The 27,059-nt window shown below is 38.0% G+C and overlaps 1 protein-coding gene across 1 annotated transcript in view; it reads left to right on the forward strand.

Annotated features, from left to right (window-relative positions):
- The first annotated feature begins 756 nt into the window (after positions 1-756).
- EXTL2 (exostosin like glycosyltransferase 2) overlaps positions 757-27,059 on the forward strand; it is a 43,494-nt gene continuing 17,191 nt past the window's right edge. Inside the window, exons 1-2 of the mRNA XM_077120097.1 lie at positions 757-1,271; positions 3,481-3,557. Of these exons, the coding sequence (XP_076976212.1) occupies positions 3,553-3,557 (5 nt within the window). The 5' untranslated portion in view covers positions 757-1,271; positions 3,481-3,552. The remainder of the gene's footprint in view (positions 1,272-3,480; positions 3,558-27,059) is intronic.

Here is a 27,059-nt window from a genome sequence, read left to right on the forward strand (position 1 = left end):
TGGGACGGGAAAGTGGGGACACCGCGCGGCGGGCCGGGGGCGTGGCCCACGCTGCAGTGGGCGGAGCCGACCGCGGGCGCCGGTTGCGAGCCGTGCGCGAGGGGGGCGGGAAGAGGAGGCAATTACGAAGGGGTCCGAGTGGCTGACCTAGGGTCCAGTTTCGCCCCCTGGGCTCAGGGAGAAACCCTGAGCTGCTGGACCTGCAGACTGAGCTGGCTGGGAAGTTGAGACTCCTCTCCTGCCCACCCCTACCGTCTCCCAGCGATCTTCTCGGATGCACTGGCGCCTGGTGCCTACCCTTTCGCCATTTTCCCTGATGGCATTAAATTCCGTTGCATTAGGTAGCAATGATTAAGAGTCTAGACGGCGACATTTTCTTTTTTTGCTTCCGGTCCGCAGGAAGCGCCAGTGATGGTTTTGTCGGGTGAACGCTAAGAACACGCAAATCCTAGAAATACACGCCTTTCCCGAAAGCAGTGCCAGACCCTCCTGTACTGCTACGCAGGAGGTGATCAATAAATGTCTTTCGAAGGAAAGAGTATTACATGTGTTTAAAAAGAAGCCCGTTCAAGAGGTCTCCTACGAAAAGGATTTTGAATTTAGAGGTTTGATAAATGCATTGCTTTACAGGCAGTCTCAATCCCTTAGGGAGCCAGAATCTCGTTTGCACGTCCCTGTCGCCTGCAGGTTATCCCTGAGGGCAGCGATCTCGTGCTATAATTTTTGTATGATTTTCACTGCCAATTACAGGGAAGTACAGGGAGAAACGGGCTCTCGGGTAAGACCTAAGGGACATGCAGAACGCCAGCAGAAGAGCCGGCGGGCCTCCCGGGGCACCCACAGTCGATGGAAATGCTCTTTCGAGCGCCTCTCCGGGAAATTGCTTGGGTACCGTCCAGTGGTCATGACGTGAATGATTTAAAGTTGTTACCTCGGGAAAGAAATAGGGGAAAGAAGGATCGGCTTTCAGCGGTGGGCTGGGAACTACAAAACCGAGCTTCTTGGGAATTGCCTTTCAGTCTAACAGGAAGTGAAGCGTCATCGAGAAGGAGGGGCAGCCACTCCGGGACTGTCTCCCGCTTCAGGCGCTCACTTTGCGGGAGGCGCTTTTTCCAGGTTATCAATCCAGCGAGTGAAACAAGGTTCAGGCACGCTGCTTGGCTTGGAAAAAGAAAAAGAAAATGAGCAAGCGAGACCCTCCTTCCGTCTTCTGATTACCAAGCTGCAAGCAAATATATCGGTTGACCCCACTGCAATCTTCTGCACTTGAGGTAAGGAGACAGCAAAATGCTCTCGTGTTAAAATATTTTGCAGTGAGGATATATGCATGTTTGGCTCTCGTTTTTGGAACTTTCAGGGGGCAGGCGGGGGTAAGAGGTTAATGATTCGGTGGTTTTATTTTTGAAAAATATAATTTACTCATTCTATAGTCTTGTTTTTAAATGTTCATGCTAATTAAGACTGCCCTGAAGAGAGACAGGTAGGTTCCAGAAATTAAGTTCTGGAAGGAATATTTTGCCTCTGCCTTTATTGATGTAAAATTTCATTATTTTAATTTGAGCATAAACATAGTTTCAGTACGTAGCATTTACTTATATTTTGTAGGAAGCTTTTAAAATACCAATAGTCTTCTGCACTGCTGGGGAAACATTAACTGGGTACAGACAAGGTAGTTTAACGATAAATATATCCATGGCAATTGAGTTTTTCTCTAAAACTGCTTTATTTCTTTATGATGTAACTAATTGGGGGAGGGAGAGTTTATGGAAATATTCTATTTCAGCAACTGATTTCCAGCATTCTCTTAACTCAAGGTCAGCTGCAATTTGAGCCTATATACTTGTATTCTCCCTTTGAAAATAAATTCTGCATTTTGTTCTGTATTGCTAGAAGTCAGAAATTGCTCAGTTGGTTTTTGGAAAAAGTTGTATTACTGCCTTTCAGTCGTTATGAAATAAGTTGGAGAAACTGAAATTTAATTTTTGTTTTGTTGGTTTTCTGGGACCCCAAATACCCCCAAGATTTAAGCTAGACACTCCCTTTCAAAAAGTGGCAATGCCACTTTACACCTTTCACCTTTTGTTGGTATAAGGACCAACTTTAATACTAAATGTGTTAGATAACGTATGTGAACCATCCAGGATAATTTCTGGCCCAAAGTAGGACAATAAATGCAATAAGAAGGGTAGGTGGGCAATATTTAAATCAGGAAAAGTTCTATGAGTAGAAAAATTTTGGAGGTTCCTCACTTGTCATCTTGAAATAATATTTATCCCATATATGTTAACTCATATATAGTTATATCAAAGTTAGTTTCTTTCATTCATTCAACAGTCTTTTAATGAGTATAACCTATATACCAGGCTCTGTGCTAGGCACTGGGAGGTAGAAATCAGATAAGTCAAAGTTATTTCCCTGGAGGAATTTTATAGAAAGAATATGATTTTAGGAGAGGCAAATAGCGACAGGGAAGTTAATTCAGGATTTTAGAACTGTGTGATATTAAAAATGTAGACAGACAGAAATGCCTTAGACATCTATCCCTCAATGAATCTTTCTATATGTACTAAAACATTCTTTTTTGCACCTTCAATAACACGAACAAACATGATGTTGTACAATGATAAATGGTTCTTCAGCATATTTAGATATCATTACAGATGCAGAATATAAAAGCCTCCAATCATAAATTTTCATTCCTTCATATATTATAAGATTAAATATATTTATAATACTATAAAATAGATATAGTCCTGAAAAAAATTTAAACTAATAAATGGATGTCTACCCTGAACTTTTTAATATTTATTTATATTATCTCCTACTTAAGTGCATTAGGCTAACTATGCAGACTAAATGGAAAAAAACCCAGTTGCCCAGATCTGTGTTCAGGACTGTGAGAAATGAAAGCAGGAAGAATTAAGGGGCCGAAGCTCATCTCCAGCCATGGTTCCAGCTCCTTCCGGTCAATAGTCAGTAAGGATAGGAAAGATGCCATCTGTCGTTCCTCAGTAAGCAGTCCTGGCATTTATCTGAAACCCTATTTTAGAACCTGTGAACCTTTAGTGAAAAAAAGAAATTTTAAGAGTGGCTAGAACTACAGATACATGTAAATCTAGAAATTGAATACAAATGCGAGTTGCTAGTGCTGTCAGAGATTTTTCTCCCTGGCATATATGCTGTGGTTTCACATTTACAAACATATCGGATAGTTGAGATGATGTGAGTTTATTCTGCTTCTGAATCCTCAAAAAAAAGATGGAATAAAAAAACGTAGCAGTGTTTTAACTCCAACCCCACAGGAAAACAGAATCTGCCTCATTGCTTAAATGTAATTCCTAGAACACAGACTAGCAAATTCTAATTTTTAAAAATAATTCTAAGCCTATGGATAATGGCATTAAAAGTGTTCTTGATGTTGGGGGATTACCTGCTGATTGACAAAAACATTACAGAAAATTCTTTGATTTCCCTTAATAGTGCCAAGAGAAGCTGTTCCTATCAATCAATGAAGCTATAAGGAAAATTTTTTAAAACTTAAACTTTACCACTATGAGGTAAGTGCCAGTATTTTTATCTGAGAAAAATTATTCACTGTAGAGGTATTTCTGTTTCCTTGGAAATAAAAGTTTTATTTGAGTCAGGGTCCCTTTGAAAATACTGGTAAGGCCTCTTTTAGATCTGATCCATTGAAATCGCAGTACACATCACAGAATGAAGTCAATACTTAAAAAGTTGCAGTATTGTTGAAGGCTAGAACAAAGCTGAAAATGGTGGAAACTGCAGAAGACATTGAAAATACAAAGTAATCCAAACATGCAAGTTGGGGTCTTGTTTCTGACCTGCCACTCTTCATGGCTCAGGAAAAATAATTTTATATTCCCCATCCCAGTAGGACCATCTACACAAAGGGGTGGATATATATTAATGCCCTGTTTTCTAACGATTCAAAAAATTGCAGATTTGAAATATTGCAGAGCATGATAGGGGAGAGTCTCTGACCACTTTGATTACTATTGCTAAGCTATTGAAGGCAGAGATTGCTCCTCTCACCTGGCAGTGTGCATGGAGCACATGGTAAGCCCCTTTAAATATTTGCTGACTGCTGGACTACCATGGATACTTTGCCCTTCCCCTAAGAAAGCTGGAAAGCCCATGTGAATTGGGATTTCTACCACTTTAAACTTGTTAAGATGCATCCATCTTAGGTACATTGTCTTAAAATAGTTAGAAGTTCTAGTTCATATGCACAAAACCAATTTCTCTTAGAGAAATGGTTTTGGAATGTGAGTTTATTGCTGAAAATGAATATTGGGTAAAAGGGAGAGGGTTCCACAGGCTATTCCGGGATCTGTTACTTTAACAACCTTGCCTCCCCTCCATTTTCCTGTGATTAAAATAGATAGGAAAGCTCCGGTATCCTGGAAGGGTACAAGTAATATATTCACAGATGTACTTGCTTTCTTTTTGACCCATTTCTGGAACTAATTTTGCATGGCACTGTACTGAGCTAAAAATGCTTTTCTGTATCTGGGCTTTCTTCTTAGGATGCATTGACTTCTTGAATCCTTACCAGTCATGAATGTGTGCCTCTGAGCAATCAGGCCGTTCTTACTCCTGCCCTAATATAGATCCATTGGATTGGTCATCTCCAACATTATCATAATGATAAAAACTACAATTAATTGAGAATTCCAGGAGACAGATGCAAGGCCAGAAAGAACCTTTCTCAGGCATAATTCAGACATGTGCACTTTGAGGGTTGAAGGTAGCAGACTGCTTTGAAAAGATTTTATATGTGATATCTCTATATATTTCCCCTTAAATCAGTGACAGTGAAACAAGCTTTAATAGTTGGTAATAGCTGCTGAAGGACCATTGAGAACGAATCTCAATGCTGAGGAGTTAAAAAATATATATCTATATCTATATATATATATATATATATATTTGTCTGATTTCTATATTATATATATAAAATACATATATTTGCTTGATTTCTATATTATGTATATAAAATCAAACAGGTAAGCAAACAAGGACTGATGAGCAGTATTTGCAATAAATAAGGAAATGAATTTGGGGAGGAAAATGGAGACATAGGTAGTTAGTGCCAGATATATCCATTTTCAATACTGCCCTTGTTGTTCATTCTAAACTAATTTGCCTGTGAGAAATTGATTCACTTGCAACCTGGCTCCCAACAGACAGATCTGATCTTTTCGTTAACTAGCATAGTAATTCTCTTTCTGTAAAGCTCTAGGAAAAAATGTTCTGTTGTTGCAAGATCTATATTTTCAAATGTAATATTAGAGCAAATGTAGCTATTTTCTCAATACATTTTAGCAATTTGTTTTCAGAACTGTGGTTTCAAAATGCAATAAGAGCAGTAAACGACAGGATTTAAACTGTCTATCAAATCATGTATAAGTAGTCAGTTATACTTCCAATGGAAATGATGTATCACTTTAAGCATAGTAACCAGTCCGTAACATAGTTGATCTAGTTGAGAACCAATTCATATCACTGTACAATTGGCATAAACACTGCAAGACCACCAGATGAAATAGTGATACTGCATAGACCTGTTTATTATTATTATTAGTAGTAGTAGTAGTAGTAATAGTATAAATCTATTCCTATTCCTGCCTTCCCTACTGTATTTACTGCTAGCACAAATAATTTAAATTATTTTGCTGTATTCAGATTTATGAAAAGAGTAATAGGTGTTAATGAGTCTAGTAAGAGTAAATTCTTTAAGAGGAAAAAGGAGGGAAAATCATTTAAGATGGAGAGGATAAAGTTGGTAGAAAGTGAGAAGAGTTATATGACACATCTAAAAAAATAAAAGATAGAGTATAAAGAACAAATTTCCTAAATATGGGTATTTCAGTTTGCTAAAGCTGTATACCAGTATACCAGAAATAGACTGCCTTTAACAATGGGGATTTATTAGCTTCCAAGTTACAATTCTAAGGCCATGAAAATGCCCAAATTAAGGCATCAACAGGAGCATACCTTCTCTGAAGAAAGGCTGCTGGCTTCTTGGACACCTCTGTCACATAGGAAGGCACATGACCAATGTCTGCTGATCCTTCTCTCCCTGATTTTATTGCCTTCAGCTTTTCTGGTTTTAGTGGCTCACACAACTTCTGTGAGTGTCCTTGTCTCTCAGCTTCTCTCTCTCTAAGCTCTCTCAGCTTTTTCTATCTTTTATCCTCTTATAAAGGGCTCCAGTAAAAGGATTAATACCCACCTTGAATGGAGTGGGTCACATCTCAACTGAAATAACCTAACCAAAAGATCTCACCTACAATAGGCCTACACCCACAGGTATGGATTAAAAGCAAATGGCCTTTTCTGAAGTACGTAACAGCTTCAAACCAGCTCAATGGGTAAAATTCTAAAAGCAAAAACTACAGAATACTATGTAGCAACTGGAAAATAGAAAGTGAACTTTTATGTACTATTTCTGGCATTTTGTGTTTTTCAGTGAAATAAACTCTAGTTTATCCTGAATAAAATTTTAATGGAAGAGGCTTACTGTGGGTAGTAGTGAACTGATTGAGCAGCATTCTCATGTAGTTTTCCTTTTCTGTCAGTCATCCTGAAGCCTATGATTTGTTTTTGTTCCTTTCTGAGCTCAAACTAAATTTTCATTCTTCAACTAGGTAAGACTTTTTATTTTTTTTAATAGTTTCATTAAAATCATGTATGCTGCCTGCCAGATTAAGGTAAATAGCTTCCAATTATGTTACCTCCTAAAAGTCTTGGAGAAACTCACAAGAATGACAATAACAAACAAAGGATGATTTTCCCTCAAGATAAATCAGCTCATTCTCTAAGAGCTTCCATGAAACAGAGATGTGCAAAAGTATTTTTTTCATACAGTAAATCTTTGAAAAGATGTGAAAAAAAGAATCAGGGCTTTAGCCCTCTTAGATGTATTAAGTAGCTTGGCCACAGAACTGAAGGTAGAAAAATGTTCTGTACTTAAGGCCACATTTCATAACTTCCTCTCCTTGTCAGCAGATGGATGACGGCACAGGTGTTTTCTTGAGGGAAAGGTGACTCAGGTACTGTCTAGTCTTCACTTGACCTAAACTTGCATTCAATTTATGTTTCTTCTGTTAGAGTTTCAGTCATTTTGTATCCATTGTTAAGTTTGCAATTTAAACATAGATTCCCTCACTCCATTGAAGTACAAAGTGTTGTGAGCCCTTAATCAAGAAATAGGCCCAGATACCTTTCTGGATTACAAATACTGGTAGAAACTCAAGATACATTCAGACTAAAAAAGGAGGCACAGTCAATCACTGTTATACCTGGACACAGAGTCTAGCAGCACCGTGTTTAGAATCTACAGGAGCACTGAGGGAAGGGAAACATTCACAGGGAACATGATTGTTGAGAGACTCGGACAGCAAGATAGGACTTCATCACATGGAGAGACAGAAAGGCTTTTTAGGTAGAGAAAATAACACATACCAGTCCCGGCAGTCATGGATCAGCATGCTGTATGTAGGTACCATTAAGAGTTAAGTCCCTTGAAATTTGATACCACATGCCTCTTTGACTCAGTTGTACTGGTTTCTGTCATCGGCTTGTCATAAACCTCACCAAAAATTGTCCTTCAGTTGTACTAGCTATTGCATCTAGTTCTCTTCTGACATGTTCATAAAAGGAAAGGCCAGGTTCTGAATAGCCTTCTGGATTCCAAGTTGGAATGGTTTTATCTTTGGACTTCGGAGCACCCTTTCCTGAGCATCCATATTCTATAATCATCAGCTTTTAAACAAGTGCATTTATTAGAGGATGAGCCAGAAGAGAAAACAGTCTTACAACTGTGACACAAATCTTATAATAAAATGGCAAAATAGTTATTGTTCTTCCACCATCTGTAGTATTTAGTATCAAAATAAAAATGCCAACGTCTCATTATACTGCATCAAGCTCTCATTGCTTGTCTACCTTATGAGTCAGAGAACAAAACTAATCTTTGGTTAATCATATTGTGCTCTGACATATTTATTTTCAACTTCTCCTTGGGTCATTATTGTTTTTCTCTTCTGAATAGAAATAGCCCTGAGAAACGAATTCTGTATTCTGCAGTGTTCCTTGTAGGGGATTTTGTTAGATGATGTAGTAGATAATTGAATAGCAGATCTTTGAAGATTTAAATTGCCTACTCCACTTAAAGACATGTATGAACAAATTTCTAATTGTTGCTTCATAGAATAGATACTGTTTACTTTCATATTCTATCTTATGTCCACATTTAAGAAAATTTCCTAAAATTTCAGATGGCCTAGAAGATTGTGGGATGATGGTGAAATAGGAAGTTCCAGAATTGGTCCCTCCAACAGAACAGCAATTAAATAGGCAAAACCTATCTAAATCAACTATTTTAGAACACAGGAGTCCAGGAGAACATTGTACAGCATCCAGGAAAGATCAGGAGAAAGAGTCTGGTTAATTACAGAAAATACTCATAAATTATACTCTCTTCACAGTGGCCACTGTGGCTGACATGCAGCAGTGGGATCCAGCCTCTGGCGTAGCTTGCTGGCACCAGAAAGGGACATGAAAATCCATTTCCTCAAGGTCCAGGGTGGTTATGGGCTGATTGCTGATCTTGGTTTTTGATTAGCCATTTCGGATCACTGGGGGCTTGGCTCTGAGGACAGCCATTGTTCCAACCCACATCAGTCTTTCCAACTGGGAAAGACTGACTTAGGAAGCTCCTCTCTAGCATGCTCCCATCCCAGAATCTGCCATCCAGGCAAAAGCAGGTTGAGACAATGAAAACAGTGTAAAAAACAATTGAGGTGGGTAGTGTGGTCTGGGTCCTGTTGGGAAACACCTGTAGAGGAAGAGGCTCTGTCCCTTGGGAAGTAGAGAGAACATTCAAACTCTTGTAAACAGTGGAACGCTTAAGGCCTCTACCAAGCACAAGCTCAGGACAAGCAGAAAAGGCAGGGAGGACCCTGTACTATGCATTTACCTTGAATGGCCCTTCTTGGTAGGAGGCTGATCCTCAAGAAAATCTCTGTCATAGCACCAGCTGGTTACAAACTCAAGAAACAAATATCTCAGGGAATAAATCCCAGAGTTAACATTTTAAAACATTAAAATGCACAATGTGCAATGAAAGATAAAGACAGAGAAACAAAAAAGATGGCCCATTCAAAGAAAGAGAAAAAAAATCCAGAGAATATCAATGAACACTGGACAAAGACTTTTTAAAAATGATCTTCAGGGTGCTCAAGATGAAAGAAAAAACAGAGAAAGAACTAAAGGACATCAGGAAAATAGTGAGTGAACAATATGAGAATCTCAATAGAGAATAGAAATTTTAAAAAGAAACCAAACAGAGATACTGGAATTAAATACCATAATAATTGAAATGAAAAATTCTGTGGAGGGTTTCAACAGTAGATTGGAGCTGACAGAAGAAAGAATCAGCAAAGTAGAAGAGACAAAAAAAAATTAAAATAAGTCAGGCTGATGAGCAAAAGGAAAAAGGGGTTATAAAAAGCAAAAATAGCCTAGGATACCTCTGGGATCCCATCAGGTGTCCCAATAAATGCATTGTGGGAGTCTGAGAAGGAGAAGAAAGAGAGAAACGGACAGGAGGAATATTGACAGAAATAATGACAGAGAACTTCCCAAACTCAGCAAAAGATGTGGCTATGCACACCCAAAGAGCCCAGAAAGCACAAAACCGAATAAACTTGAAGAAAAATATGTCCTGTGTTTTGATTTGCTAAAGCTGACTAAATGCAGTATACCAGAATTGTAATGGCTTTTAAAAGGAAATTTATTAGCTGACAAGTTTTATAGTTCTAAGTCTGTGTCAGTGTCCAAATTAAGGCACAACAAGAGGTTACCTTCACTCAAGGAAGGCATCCAGAACACCTCTGTCATCTGGGAACGTGTGCTAGCTTTCTCTCCCTGCTTCTTCCAAAGGCTTCCCCGGGGGTGTTTTCTTTCTGCATCAACAGAGGTCTCTGACTCTGTCAGCTATGAAGTTTTTTCCAAAGTGTTTCCCTCTTAAAGGACTCCAGTAAATGACCCCCTGAATGGGTGGAGATGCATCTCCATGGAAGCCACCTAATCAAAAGGGCCCACCTAAAGTTAGGTGTGTCACATCTCCATAGAAACAACTTAATCAATCCACCCAGCAATACTGCATCAGAATTAAAGAACGTGACTTTCCTGGGGTACACAACAATTTCACAACAGCACACCCTTCATATACTTGTCAAACTGCCTATGCAAAAGACCAGGAGAGAGTTCTGAAAGCTGCAAGAGAAAAGCAACAAGTCATGTACAAGGGAGTCTTGATTAGATACATGCTGATATCTATTCAGAAATTATGGAGGTAAGAGAATAATGGGTTGGAATGCTTAAAGTGCTGAAAGAAAACAGTCACCAACCAAGAACTTTATATCCAGCAACACTATCTTTCAAAAATGAGGAAGAGTTGAAGAGATTGTCTGATAAACAAAAGCTGAGAGACCTGTCCTATAAGCAGTGGTATAGGGAATCTTCAAACCAAAAGGAAAGGACTCTAGACAGTGGTTGTTCAAGTTTGCTAGCTGCCAGAATGCAATATACCAGAAACAGAATGGTTTTTAAAAAGGGGAATTTAATCAGATGTTAGTTTACAGTTTCAAGGCCGAGAAAATGTCCCAATTAGAACAAGTCTATAGAAATGTCCAATCTAAGGCATCCAGGGAAAGATACTTTGGTTCAAGAAGGACAATGAAGTTCAGGGTTTCTCTCTCAAGTGAGAAGGCACATGGTGAACACAGAGTTTCTCTATTATCTGGAAAGGCACATGGTTAACACTGTCAGGGTTCCTCGCTCAAGTGAGAAGGCACATGGTGAACACAGGCAGAGTTTCTCTCTCATCTGGAAAGGCACATGGTTAACACTGTCAGGGTTCCTCGCTCATCTGGAAGGGCACATGGTGAACGCAGCATCATCTGCTAGCTTCTTCTCCTGGTTTCCTGTTGCATGAAGCTCCCCGGGAGACATTTTCCTTCTTTATCTCCAAAGGTCACTGGCTGGTGGACTCTGCTTCTCATGGCTATGTCGTTCTGCTCTGCTCTCTGAATCTCTTTCATTCTCCAAAATGTTTCCTCTTTTATAGGACTTCACAAACTTATCAAGATCTGCCCAAGTGGGTGGAGACATGTCATCACCTAATCCAGTTTAACAACCACTCTTGATTAAATCACATCTCCAGGGAGAGGATCTGATTACAGTTTCAAACATACAGTATTGAGTAGGGATTATTCTGCCTTTATGAAATGGGATTTAGATTAAAACATGGCTGTTCTAGCAGACATACATCCTTTCAAACCAGCACAGTGGTTCACAGTGGTGTAAATAAATGAAAACCTCTGGCAAAGGTAACCATTTGGGTATTTATAAATGCCATTAGTGTTGTATTGTTTTGTCTTCTATTTTTTGGTATGTAACTCCATTTTTTACTTACTCCAGGTGGTAAAATGCAAGTGCAGAAAAAGTAGTGGTTAATCTGTGGTTTGAGACATATAATGTCAAAGATATAAATGGTAATAAGTACAAAAAACAGTGAGGAGATGGAAGAGTATAGAGCAGTGTATGTGTAAACTATTGAAGTCAAATTAGTATTAAGTAAAAAATGATTGTTATATATTTGGGATCTTAAATTATACCCCTCTGGTAACAACAAGAAAAACATATGAAAAATATATCAACCAGTAGAGATGAGAAGGCACTCAATATGGTACATTGAGTGTACTCCCCCAAATCAAATAAATATGAGAGTAGGCACTAATGCAAGAATTGATACACAAAAAAGTTATAAGATTTACAAAGACTAGCAAAATGGCAAAAGAAAGTCCTGAATTATTGATAGTGACTTTAAACATAAATGGATTAAACACTCCACTCAAAAGACAGAGATTGACAGAATGAATAAGAAAGCATGACCCAAGTATATGCTGTTTACAAGAAACTCACCTTAAATTCAAAGAACACAAGTAAGAAGGATGAAATACAATATACCATATAAGTAGTAAACAGAAGAGAGCTGGAATAGCTCTACTAATATCAGATAAAATAGACTTTAGTTAAAAGCTGTTATGAGAGACAAAAATGGTCATTACATGTTGATACATGGATTGATTCACCAAGAAGAGATCATTATAAGTATATATGCACCTAATAGCAGAGCCCCAAAATATATAAAGCAAATACTAACAGATTTGAAGGGAGATATTGTTCTACATTAATATTTAAGAGATTTTAATACACCCCCCCTTTAGGTAATGGATGGAGCATCTCGATAGAAGATCAAAAAGGAAATGAAATATAGGACTGGGACAGTATACTAAACCAACTAGACCTAATAGATACATATAAACATTTCTCCCAACAACATAATACAAGTTCTTCTCAAAGGTACACGGATCATTCGCCAGGATAGACCATATGTTAAGTCACAATAAAAGTCTCAATAAAAAAAAAATTGAAATTATACAATGCATCTTCTTCAACCACAATGGAATGAAGTTAGAAATCAATAGGGGAGAACTGGAAAATTCACAAATTTTTCAAAATTAGGAAATATCTTGAATAACAATGAAAACACAACATAGCAAAATGAATGGGATAAGGCCAAGGCAGTCCTTAGAGGGAAATCTATAGCTCTAAATGATTGTATTAAAAAAGAAGAAAGATTTCAAATCAGAGACCTAATCTCAAAGCTGGAAGAACTAGAAAAAGAATAGCAAACTAAATCCAAAGCAAGCAGGCAGAAAGAAATAGCAAAGATTACTGCAGGGATAAATGAAATAGAAAATTTAAAAAGAGAAAAACAAAACCAAAAGTTGTTCTTCAAAAGATCAATAGAATTGACAACCATTAGTTAGGCTAACAAAGAAAAAAGAGTGAAGATACAAATTACTTATTTCAGTAGTGAAAAGGTGGGTTAGCATGACTACTGACATCACCAAAATAAAAAGGACTATAAGAGGAAACTATGAACAACTATACATCAACGAATTAGATAACCAAGGTGGAATGGTCAAATTCCTACCTGCACTGACTTAAGAAGAAATAGAAGATCTCAACAGAACAATAGCGAGTAAAGAAATGGAATCAGTAATCGAAACTTCCCAACAAAGAAAAACCCAGGACTGCGTGGCTTCGCAAGGGAATTTAGCAGTCATTCCAAGAATTACCACCAGTGCTGCTCAGACTCTTCCCAAATATTGAATAGGAGGAAAGAGACCCTGATTCGTTCTGAGGCCAACATCACCTCATACCAAAGCCAGGTAGAGATACACAGGAAAAGAAAATTACTGACCAATATCTCTTACGAATATAAATGCAAAATTCTCAACAAAATGCTAGCAAAATGAATCCATCTGCACATGAAAAGAATTATACAACATGACCAAGTGGGATTTATCCCAAGTATGTAAGGGAGATTCAACATAAGAATGAATGTAATACATGATGTTAACAGAACGAAGGAATAAAAAACACACATCTCAATTGACAGAGAAAAGGCATTTGACAAAATCCAGCACCCTTTCTTGATAAAAACACTTAGACGTTGGGATTATAAGAAAATTTCCTCCACGTGATAAAGAGCACATATGAAAAACCCACAGTTAGCTTTCATCATACTTAATGGTGAAAGACAGAGATGCCCCCTGTCACCACTGTTATTCAGCATTGTACCAGAAATTCTAGTCAGAGCTGTTAGGCAAGAAAAGGAAATAAAAGGCATCCAAATTGGAAAGAGAGAAGTAAAGATTTCCCTAATTGCAGATAACACTGAATCCTGACAAAGAAGCAAACAACCCAGTTAAAATATGGGCAAAGATTTGAATAGAGTTTTATCCAAAGAAGCTATACAAATTTATTTAGCTGAAAAAAATACATGAAGAAATCCTCAAAATCATTAGCCGTTAGGGAAATACAAACCAAAACCACAATGAGATACCGTTTCACACCCATTAGCATGGCTAGTATTAAAAACATGGAAAATTACAGGAGTTGGAGAGGATATGGAGAAATAGGAACACACATTCATTGCTGGTGGGAAGTGAAATAGTACAGCTGCTGTGGTAGACAGTTTGGCAGTTCCTCAGGAAGTTAAGTATAGAATTACCATATGACCAAGCAATCCTAGCTCCAGGTATATACCCCCCAAAATTGAAAGCTGAGACTCAAACAGATATTTTCACAGTGTTGTTCATAGTGGCATTATTCACAGTTACCAAAAGATGGAAGCAACCAAGTGTCCACCAAATGATGAATGGATAAACAAAATGTGGTATATACCTGCAATGGAATATTATTCAGCCATGAAAAGGAATGAAGTTCTGATACATGTGACTACATGGATAAACCATGAGGTTGTAATACTGAGTGAAATGAAAGTCACAAAAGGACAAATATTTTATGATCTCACTGATATGAAATATTTAGAATAAGTAGGATAGGCAAACTCCTAAGAGTCAAAAACTAGAATATAGGTTACCAGGGGATGGAGTGGGAATAGAAATAGGGAGTTGAGTTTTTCAGTTTACAGAATTTCTATTTGGGGTGATGGAAAGGGATGGTAAATAATAATAACAACATTGTGAACATAATTAACAGCACTGAATTTAAATTTGAATGTGGCTAAAAGAGGAAACTTTAGGTTGTTGTATATATGTTATTAAAATAAAAATTAAAACAAAAAAACCCATGGTACTGCACAATACAGTGAACCCTGTTAACCATGGATTTTAGTTAATAATAAAAATACAAATGTACTTTCATCAGTTATAACAAATGTACCATATCAATGCAAGGTGTTAATAATAAGGTGGTTGGGGTGCACAGGTAGTTCAGTGGTTAAAATGCCTGCCTTTCATGCGGGAGACCCAGGTTCGATTCCCGGACCATGCACTGCCCCCCCCCCCAAAAAAAAAAGAATAATAATAATAATAAGGTGGTATATGGGAATCCTGTGTTTTATGCATGATTGTTCTATAAACCCACAACTTCTCTAATTAAAAAAAAAAAAAGCTAACAAACATTCAAATAGTGTTCTTCCAAAATTGAGTCTCAGATATTAAAGTATTCCTGACTTAATTCAGGGCAATTCTCCTGGTTATATGCTCAAGAGAAGTGAAAAATATGCCCACATAAAAACCTGTATACAGATGATTACAGCAGCCTCATTCATTATAGCCAAACTGTGGAAACAACCCACATATATAGCAACAGATAAATGAATAAACAAAATGTGACATATCCCTGTAACAGAATGTTATTCAGCAATATAAAAGAATGAAGTACTGATACATACTACAACATGGATGAACCTTGAAAACATTGTGTTTAAGCCACTCTCAGAAGACCACATAATTTATTTCTATGAAATATCCAGAATAAGCAAATCCTGAGGCAGAAAGTAAATTAGTGGTTGCCTAGAGCTGGTGTAGGAATTGGACATTAGAAATAAAATGAGGACTGAGTACTAATGGGTGCAGGGCTTCTTTTTAGGTGTTGAAAAAAAATTTTTTTTTTTGGTATGCAGGGTCACATTTCATTATTTTTCCATGCGAGTATCTGTTATTGCAGCACCATTTGTTTAGTTTTTGTTTGTTTGTTTGTTTTTCTTATTTGTTTGTTTTTGGGGAAGTGCATGGACCAGGACTCGAACCTAGGTCTCTACTACATGGCAGGCAAGAATTCTACCACTGAACTACCCTTGCACCCCCTGAAAATGTTTTGAATTTAGATTGTGGTGATGACTGCACAACTCTAAATACACAAAAATCCACTGAATTGTACACTTTAGAAGGGTGCATTTTGTGGTATGAAATATATCTCAACAAATTATAAAAATATCCCCGACATATCAGATATGAACTCTTACGTTATTTTCCAGGTACCCTGGGGACAGTCTCACGTACCGATTCTTGACACGTCCTTGCAGAATTTACCGTAACCCCATGGAAAGAATCATGGACTGTACCATCAGGAGATCTAGGTTCCTTCCTGTCTCTGCTGCTGGTTAGCTGTACGCAGCTGCTTGGGCTTAGCAAGTCCCTTACCGCTGGACCTTGGGTTCTTCACCTGTGAAATGAGGAGGTTGATTTAGAAGGGCTCTGATTCCCCTTTGAGCTCTCTGGGTTTATGTCTTTGTTCAATGAGGCATATAAATATTAGGACAGTTTTAGAGACATGGCTCTGTCCCTTACGGTTTGAGTGTAACAAATAGTCATGGAGTTTTCAGAGGTCACCTGACTAGCAGTCCTTCCCATCATGTTCAAGTGTAGCCTCTTAAGTGACCTATATAAAGAGTAGGGTTTCTCAGCCTCAGCATTATTGACATTTTAGGCTGCATAATCCTTTGCTGTCAGGAGCTATCCTGTGCATTACGGGATGTTAGCAGCATTCCTGACCACTTCCCTCTAGACAGCAATAGCACCCCCATCCCCACCCCCAATTTGTGACGATCAAAAATGTCTCCAGACGATGCCAAATATCCCCTGGAGGGCAGAATTACCCCCAGTTGAAAACTCCTGATGTAGAAGACCCTGAAGTAACACTCTTTCAAAATACTCAAAGGCTGTGCTTTTCCACCTATGTAGAGCTAACAAGTTATCCTAGGTGCAAGAAAAAAAAAATCACCAGCAGGATCTTTAATTCTTCAGATGATAGGAGAAGAGAAAGGATTTTTGTTTAGCTTTGCTGACATTTGCTGTGTTAATCAAAGTTAAATTTAATCTATGGTAGTCTTGGTGATGGGAGGACAGGAAAGGGAACAGACTAAGAGCCGTCAGCCACTTTCTGGAATCAGGCAGGATGTCAGTTAGTATATACAGATATAATTTTAAACAATTTTTGAAAACCTAAGAGAAAGGCTTAGGAATTGAGGTCAGAGAATTGGCAGACATCTATTTATTTCTTGCTTCTTTACAAGTAAGAGATAAATGATCAAGATCTATTCTTTCTCATATCTCCAGTTCAAAGCTGAAAGCTGTGAATTAGGGGATAGAATTTTTTCTCTAGAAAAAGAACAGAAGGCAGCTATAAAAGGTAAAATCCAAATAGCTGTGAAGTCGTCATTGCGGGCGCTATTAGCTCTCCAAGATGAACTAAACCTGTTTCTAACAGGCCTACAATAGAGTTCTAGACTTCAGCTATTCTCCGAGCCCAGATGTGCTCCTTGCACTCAGTCTATAACACCTTAGCTCTCATTGCTTTTCCATTTAGACTAAGAAATTTACATAATTCTATAGGGCTGCACTATTTTATAAATACCACATGAAATATTTATGCAGTATTCCTGAAGATATAAATTATTCATAACTCCTGAAACCTTTTTGATACAGGTAAAATAGGGGATTAGAAGCTGGCCGAAAGAAGACATTTCTATGATTGGGTAAAGCAGATAAACTCCTATGTAAAAGTGTCATTAGTATCATTGACAGTACATGTTTATAGTAGGCTATAGTAATTAATTTTCATTGAAAATAAAAAAATAAAGCTGACAGCAAGTTATCAGTCTCTACTTTAGAGTTTGTACATTTTATGTACTTTCATGTATGTTTTATGATGTGCCATTTCTACTTAACTGCTGAAAATGAACATAAAGATCTTATGTAGCGTATGCTTTCATACAATTGTCAAAATAATTCTTTACTCTGAGAGCTCTTAAAGGGGCATTTTTACACAGAATTGAAAATATGGTTTTCTGAACCTGCTTTTGATTCAGTATTAAAAGGACTTTCAAGGCCTTTGAACTAAGATTATTAATTCATAATGGTTTGTCTTTGCTTGACTACATTAACAGTATATGTCATTTTAGAGGACACATAAATGAAAACTTTGTAGTCTAAAGCCTTAAATTACTGTCCTTGAAAAACAATCATGGTAAAGCTAAGGTTATTTCAAAAGTAATTCATTTTATTCATGTCTTAAGAGTGAGGCCATGATGGAAGGGGAAATACAAAATTGCTTTTCTTAACAAAATAAGCTTCAGAGAAAGTCCAGGAGAGAATATCCTTGAAAGCAGTCCAGAAAGGTAACTGCAAACTTAACACTGCTTTTCAAATCTGGACTGTTGTAAAGTGAGAGCTGCTAAATGACAACGACCATTTCCTTGTGCTTGTGAATAAGTGCTCTCTTTGTTTGCAGAGGCCTCAGCACATTGCACATCATGGAGTGAGTTTTGTACACCTTTGCCCTCCTCAGAATTCTCCATTCTTATAAATTTCAAAGGAAGATGTTAAAGGTTTACATGGTCTATGTTCTTGCTGAAACTATAGAGAACCTAACAGAGAAAACCGTTACTTCGATTTTAAAACATACCTGAAAACATGAAACAAGGTCATGGAAACGTGATTGTAACTAACTCAACCACTTCCGAGTCTCCTCAATGAAAAACAAAAGGTTGATTGGCCATCATTTGGAAAGTCGAATGAGATTTAGTTCAGAATCTAATATTCTATTACATAGGAAAATTTAGACTACAATCTTACGATTGCCTATGGAATGATGGCCTGGTTGCATATGCTGAGATCCAATCACAGATGTGAAATGGAGACCGTAAGTATCTGTGAATGCATGCATAATGCATACTTTTCCAAGAAAGCGGGAAGAAAACAAATATAAAATGTACAGAGGCAGTGTATACAAAGAGAAGCAGTAACAGTGGCCCTGTACAGTTGGCATACTCTAGCTGTACTACTCTAAGCCTAGTGAATGAGAATTAATCAAGATAATGTACCTTTTGCAGTAACTTAAACAAAGGGACATTTAACTCTGGAAATTTATGCTAAATGGCAACTTAAAGCAATACGTTTTTTAATATTTTTTATTGGCAAAACAACATACAAACACAAACGTTCTTAACATACAAACATTCCATACATGGTGTACAATCAGTGGCTCACAATATCATCACATAATAGTATGTTCATCACCATAATCATTTTTTAGAACATTTGCATCACTCCAGAAAAAGAAAGAAATAGAAAGAAAAAACTCATGCATGCCATACCCCTTATTCCTTCCTGTCCTTGACCACTAGTATTTCCATCTACCCAATATATATATTTTTTGGTTGTTACAGCTTTTTTTTTTTCAACTTTTTTTATTGTATGGTATAACATATCTACAATGCAAAGAAATAAAAAAGCAAGTTTTCAAAGCACTCTTCAAAAAGTGGTTACAGATAGATCCCAGAGTTTGTCATGGGCTACCATACGATCCTTTCATATTTTCCCTTCTAGCTGCTCCAGAATATAGGAGGCTAGAGGGCTTAAATACTTTTTCATGGTCATAATTGACTTTTTTCCTTCTTTTTTTGTGAATAATAACATATATACAAAAAAGCTATATATTTCCAAGCACAGCACCACAATTAGTTGTAGAACATATTTCAGACGTTGATATGGGTTACAATTTCACAATTTTAAGATTTTACTTCTAGCTCTTCTAAAATACTGGAGGCTAAAAGAGGTATCAATGTAATGATTCAGCATTCATATTCATTTGTTAAGACCTATATTCTATGTATAATTCCACCATCATCTTTGATCTTTCCATACCTCTCACTGGGATTCTTTGGGCTATGGCAATTCTAAACTTTTGCTATTGGAAGGGTCTGTCACTAATATGGGGTAGGGAGATGGAGCTATCTAATGTTCTAGAGAGGCTGGGCAAGGTTTCAGGATTTATCTAGACCCGGAACCCATCTGGAGTTTGTAGGTTTCCGGCAAGTTACTCTAGTACCTGGAATCCTTGTGGAATCTTATAAATTGCCCTAGGTGTTCTTTAGGATTGGCTGGAATGGTCCTGGTTGGGGGTTGGCATGTTATGATAGGTAGCAAGGTCTACCTGAAGCTTGTATAAGAGCAACCTCCAGTGTAGCCTCTCGACTTTATTTGAACTCTGCCACTGATGCTGTATTACAATTCTTTTCCCCCATTTGGTCAAGATGCAATTGTTGATCCCATGGTGCCAGGTCTGGATTCATCCCTGAGAGTCCTCTCCCATGTTGCCAGGATGACTTTTACCCCTGCATGTCATGTCCCATGTAGGGGAGAGGGCAATGATTTCACTTGCAGAGTTGGGCTTACAGAGACTGAGGTCACATCTGACAGCAAAAGAGGTCCTCCAGAAGTAACTCTTAGGCATGCCTATAGGAAGTCTAAGCTTCTCTGCTACCTACATAAGCTTCACAAGAGTAAGCCTCCTGATCGAGGGCATGGCCTATTGATTTGGGTGTCCCTAAAGTTTGACATAGTATCGGGATTCCCTGATGATAAGGTTTTAATAGTTCCATAGTCTTTCTCTCCTCCCCCAGGGGACTTTGCCAATACTTTTTGGTTATCTGGTTAATATACTCTAGGATATTTCCAGGCATTACAATAATCTATACAGGATTAAAGGACCTCTTTCTCATTCTATGCTCTCTGTGTTTCAGTTGTTCAAATGGGCTTTACAGATAGGTTGAATTAGATTATATAATACAGAAAATTTCAGTTCCAAATCAAATAAACTTTTCTTCCATTGGTCTCAAAGAGTATATGTGGTTCTAAAATATAGATGCTGTCTTCCTTACCCCTATGTTCTGAATTACTTTAACCCCAACCTGTTTGGCCTCATTCTTATCTCTAAATATCAGGTTAGATACATAAAACAGCCTTTCAAAATCCAGAAATAATCACCACTCTAGACTTAATGTGTCTTGCTCTAAAAGCTTACAACTTAGGCCCCTGTTTTCTTATAAGCATTTTCTAAAGTTGACCATACCATTGTTGCTTTTTTGTTTCTGGCTTATTTTGTCTCACCAAATGTCCCACATGTTCATTCACATCGTTGCATGCCTCACGACATTGTTCTTTTGTAGCAGCACAGCTTTCATTCATAAGTATACACCATCATTTACCAATCTACTTCTCCATCAGTGCATCCTTCAGCCACCTGCATTCATCGGGCATCAGGTAGAGGACCCAAAGTCCGCAGTCCATCAACATTCTCAATTTTAGATAATTTCATTGTTCCCAAGAGACAGAAAACCAGTAAACACACCGTCACCAAATAGAAGATCTAAACCTCCTCTTAACTCTTGTCCCTCACCTCATTATTTACCTCTGCTGTTGCTGTGGTAGTGCTGATGGTTTCCTTTTAAACATAACTCATAGCATGCAATAGCAGTTTCCCTCTGCATCCTGGAATTAAACACTCTTTATGCAAGAATCATATCTTTGAAGTAATTCTTACAAGAACTCATTCATATTTCTAGTGTGAGTCAGTGGGACACGTAGGCCTGTACAACCCCTTTCAATCTTGTTCATCTTCAGTATGGTAATATTACTTTTAGACCCACTAGAGAATCACCTTTGCTCCTATCTATTCCCTTACATTGGAGTTGAACCTCATTAGCTATTGGTTCATCTATCTCTAGCTTCTATGTATCTGTATTATAAGTCTCTGATTATACCTTTATGCTGGTCATAAAAGTGGAATCATACAGTATCTGTCCTTTTGTGTCTGGTTAATTTCACTCAGCATTATGTCCTCAAGGCTCATCCATCTTGTCATGTGCTTCAGGATGTCATTTTGTCTTAATGCTGCATGATATTCCGTCGTATGTATATACCACATTTTGTTGAACCACTTGTCTGTTGATGGCCATTTGGTTTGTTTCCATCTTTTGGCGATTGTCAATAATGTTGGTGTGAACTTCGGTGTGCAAATGTCTGTTTGTGTTGTTGTTTTCAACTTTCTGGGTATATACCAAGTACTGCTATTGCTGGGTCATAGGGCAGCTTGATATTTAGTTTCCTAAGGAACCACCAAACAGTCTTCCATAGTGGCTGCACCACTGTACATTCACACCAGTAGTGCGTAAGTGTCCCAGTTTCTCTACATCCTCTCCATTTATAGTTTCCTGATTGTTTAATAGCAGCCATTCTTATAGGTGTGAGGAGGTATCTCATTGTAGTCTTGACCTGTATTTCCCTTATAGCCAGCGAAAATGAGCATCATGTCATGTGCTTTTGAGCCATCTGTATTTGCTCTTCAGAAAAATTCCTATTCATATCTGTTCTACTTTGCTAGCTGTCAGAATGCAATATACCAGAAACGGAATGGTTTTTAAAAAGGGAAATTTAATGAGTTGCTAGTTTACAGTTCTAAGGGTGAGAAAATGTCCCAATTAAGCAAATCTATAGAAATGTCCAATCACAGGCATCCAGGGAAAGATACCTTAATTCAAGAAGGCTGATGAAGTTCAGGATTTCTCTCTCAAGTGGAAGAGCACATAGCAAACACAGTCAGAGTTTCTCTCTTATCTGGAAAAGCAAATGGTGATCATGGTCAGGGTTTCTCTCTCATCTGGAAGGGTACATGGTGAACACAGTCAGAGTTTCTCTCTCATCTGGAAAGGCACATAATGAATACGGTCAGGGTTCCTTTCTCATATGGAAGGGCACATGGCGAACACAGCATCATCTGCTAGCTTCTTCTCCTGGCTTCCTGTTTCATGAAGCTCCATTGGGAGGCATTTTCCTTTTTCATCTCCAAAGGTCACTGGCTGGTAAATTCTGCTTCTAGTGGCTATGCTATTCTTTGCTCTCTCAGAAATTTCTCTCATTCTCCAAAATGTTTCCTATTTTATAGGACTTCAGAAACTAATCAGGATACACCCAAATGGGTGGAGACCTGTCGTCACCTAATCCAATTTAACAAGCACTCTTGATTAAATCACATCTCCAGGGAGATTATCTAATTACAGTTTCAAACATACAGTATTGAATAGGGATTAGAAGAAACACAAAGTGGGATCTTTACAAAGTGGGATTAGGATTAAAACATGGCTTTTCTAGGGTACATACATCATTTCAAACCAGTACAATATCTTTATCCCATTTTATAATTGGACTGTTTGTTCTTTTGTTGTTGAGTTGTACGATTTTTTTTGTATATACAGGAAATCAAACCTTTGTCTGATATGTGATTTCTAAATATTTTCTCCCATTGAATTGGGTGCCTCGTCACCTTTCTGACAAATTCTAGTGAGGTGCAGAAGCATTTGATTTTGAGGAGTTATTTTGCTGTTTGTGCTTTGGGTGTAAAGTTTACGAAGTTACCTCCTATTACTAGGTCTTGAAGATGTTTCCCTACATTTTCTTCTAGGAGCTTTATGGTACTAGTTCTTATATTTAGGTGTTTGATCCACTTTGAGTTAATTTTTGTGTAGGGTGTAAAATAGGGGTCCTCTTTCATTCTCTTGGCTATTGATATCCTGTTCTTCCATACCCAATTATTGAAAAGACTATTTTGTCCCAGTTCAGAAGATTTGGGGCCCTTGTCAAAAATCAGTTAACAATAGATTTAGTGGTCTATTTCTGCACTCTCAATTTGATCCATTGGTCAATGCTTCTGTCTTTGTGCTAGTACATGCTATTTTGACCACTGTGGCTTTATAATAGGTTTTAAAGTCAGGGAGTGTTAATCTTCCCACTTCATTCTTCTTTTTTAGGATGCTTTTAGCTATTCGGGGTCTCTTTCCTCCCAGATGAATTTGGTAGTTACTTTTCCAAATCTTCAAAGTAGGTTGTTTGAATTTTGGTTGATACTATGTTGAGTCTGTAGATTAATTTGGGGAGAATAGATATCTTAATTATATTTAGTCTTCCTATCCATGAGCAGGGAATGTCTTTCTACCTAATTAGATCTCCTATGATTTCTTTTAGCAATGTTATGTAGTTTTCTATGTACAAGTCCTGTACATCCCTGGTTAAGTTATTCCTAAGTATTTGATTCTTTTAGCTGCTATTTTGAGTGGAATTTTTTCCTTTACTGACTCTTCAGCTATACACAATTGCTTGTGTATAGAAATGTTACTGATTTTTGCATATTAATTTTATTCCCGCCACCTTGCTAAATCTGTTTATTAGCTCAAGTAACTTTGCTGTAGATTTCTCAGGATCTTCCAAGTATAGTATCATATCACCTGCAAATGTAATGAGAGTTTTACTTCTTGCTTTTCATTTTGAATGTCTTTTATTTCTTTGTCCTACCTGATTCCTCTAGCTTGAACTTCTAGCACGATGTTGAATAATAGTGGTGACAGTGGGCATCCTTGTCTTATACCTGATCTTAGGGGGAAGGCTTTCAGTCTCTCTCCATTGAGTATGATGTTGGCTATTGCTTTTTCATATATTCCCTTTATCATATTGAGGTAGTTACCTTTGATTCCTATCTTTTGGAGTGTTTTTATCAGGAAAGGATGCTGAATTTTGTAGAATGCTTTTTCAGCACCCATCGAGATGATTATGTGATTTTTCCCTTCAGATTTGTTAATGTGCTGTATTACATTAATGATTTTTTTGTGTTTTGAACCATCCTTGCATTCCTGGTATAAACCCCACTTGGTAATGTGCTGTTGGATTTGATTTGCCAATATTTTATTGGGAATTTCTGCATCTATGTTCATTAGGGAAATTGACCTCTAGTTTTCCTTTCTTGTAACAGCTTTACCTGGTTCTGGTATTAAAATGATATCCGGATTTATGGAGGATTCCGGGCCAAGATGGCAGCTTAGTAATGCGCATGTTTTAGTTCATCCTCCAGAACAACTACTAAACAACCAGAAACAGTACAGAACAGCTCCTGGGGCCAGGTCAGTGATCAGACACACAGGGTATACAGTCTGGACCAACTGGACTGGCTGCGAGCCTCCCCAGAACCATGAGTTCCCCAAGCCACGGTGGCTGGTGCCCCTCCCCCATAGGCTGCTTCCCAGAGGGAAAGGAAAGAGACTTCAACAGCAGCAGGGCCTGAGCCCAACCAAACACCAGTTGTGGCACTAATTAACAAATTCTGACTACTAAAAATAGGCCCCCAGCTCAGGTGAACCTGGTCAAAGCTGAGGTTGCTCATTTTTGCCCCAATGCCAAGGGGGCTGGGCTGACTGAAAAAGAAAAAAAAAAAAGGAAACAGAGGTTTTTGTGACTTTGTTTCTACAAAGCCTTGACTGCCTTTGGATTCAGTGGCAGGACTTCTCAGGCTGCAACTGCCCCAGACATAGGAAACAAGCTCCTTTCAGGCAGGGCTTGTCTGGAGACTGTGTCTTCCCCAGGGGAGGGGTGAAGCCCAACTCAGATGGAATCCCTCCCTTAAGGAACTCAGACACCAGGGCTTGGTAATTTGAAGCCATTAAAACCAGCCTACAACCTCTCCTCTGTCTCCACCATGCCCCCAGCACGGAGAGTCTGCCAAAGTTAAAGGTACTGCATCATCTTATGCTGGTGGGACCTGCAGGCAGACGAGTGCCACATACTGGTCAGGATAAGAAAAACAGATCCCAGAGACTTCACAGGAAAGTCTTTCAACTTGCTGGGTCTCGCCTTCAGGGAAAACTGATGTAGGTGACTCTTTCCTCCTGATAAGAGGACAATTTGGCCTGGGAAAATCTGGCTGCGGTCTATAATACCTAAGCAGACCCTCCTAAGGGTGGGGAGAAAATGGCACCATACAAGCAGGGCAAGAAACAAGAAAACAAGAACTGAAAAATTCTCCTCTGTTAAACAAAACCTAAGCTAGAGGTCCAGAATAAGCTGAACTGAATGTCAAGGAACAGACAGACAACAAATACATCCAGCAAGAAAACCCTAGGTAAAGGAAGTGAAAGCAATCTCCAGAATAAACTAATTAAGGTAATTAAATGTCTAGATGCCAGCCAAAAATAACAAATCACACCAGGAAAATTGAGGGTATGGCCCAATCAAAGGAACAAACCAACAATTCAAATGAGATACAGGAGCTGAAACAATTAATTCAGAATATACGAACAGACATGGAGAACCTCATCAAAAACCAAATCAATGAATTGACGGAGGATATAAATAAGGCAAGGAGTGAAAAAAAGAAGAAATGGAAAGTCTGAAAAAAACAAATCACAGAACTTACGGGCATGAAAATCACAGTAGAAGAGATGAAAAAAAACAATGAAAACCTACAATGGTAGATTTCGAGAGGCAGAAGATAGGATTAGTGAACTAGAGGATGGAACATCTGAAATCCAACAAGAAACAGAAACCATAGGGAAAAAAATGGAAAAATATGAGCAGGGACTCAGGGAATTGAATGACAATATGAAGCATACAAATATAGGTGTTGTGGGTATCCCAGAAGGAGAAGAGAAGGGAAAAGGAGGAGAAAAAACTATTGGGGGAAATTATCACTGAAAATTTCCCAACTCTTATGAAAGGCTTAAAATTACAGATCCAAAAAGTGCAGTGTACCCCAAAGAGAATAGATCCAAATAGACGTACTACAAGACACTAATCAGAATGTCAGAGGTCAAAGAGAAAGAGAGAATCTTGAAAGCAGCAAGAGAAAAACAATCCATCACATACAAGGGAAACCCAATAAGACTACGCATTGATTTCTCAGCAGAAACCATGGTGCAAGAAGACAGTTGGATGATATATTTAAATTACTAAAAGGGAAAAACTGTCAACCAAGAATTCTGTATCCAGAAAATTGTCCTTCAAAAATGAGGATGAAATTAAAACATTCTCAGACAAAAAAATCACTGAGATAATTTGTGACCAAGAGACCAGCTCTGCAAGAAATATTAAAGGGAGCACTAGAGACAGATATGAAAAGACAGAAGAGAGGTGTGGAGAAAAGTGTAGAAAGGAAGACTATGAGTAAAGGTAAAAAGAGGGAAAATTAGGTATGACATATAAAATCCAAAAAGCAAGCTGGTAGAAGAAAGTACTACCATACAGTAATAACACTAAATGTTAATGGATTAAACTCCCCAATCAAAAGACATAGACTGGCAGAATGGATTAAAAACAGGACCCATCTATATTCTGTCTACAGGGAACACGTCTTAGACTCAAGGATAAACATAGGTTGAAAGTGAAAGGTTGGGAAAAGATATTTCATGCAAATAACAATCAGAAAAGAGCAGGAGTAGCTATACTAATAGCCACCAAATTAGACTTCAAATATAAAACCGTTAA

The sequence above is a fragment of the Tamandua tetradactyla genome, chromosome 11 (genome assembly GCF_023851605.1).
Source record: "Tamandua tetradactyla isolate mTamTet1 chromosome 11, mTamTet1.pri, whole genome shotgun sequence".
Classification (NCBI taxonomy): Eukaryota; Metazoa; Chordata; class Mammalia; order Pilosa; family Myrmecophagidae; genus Tamandua; species Tamandua tetradactyla.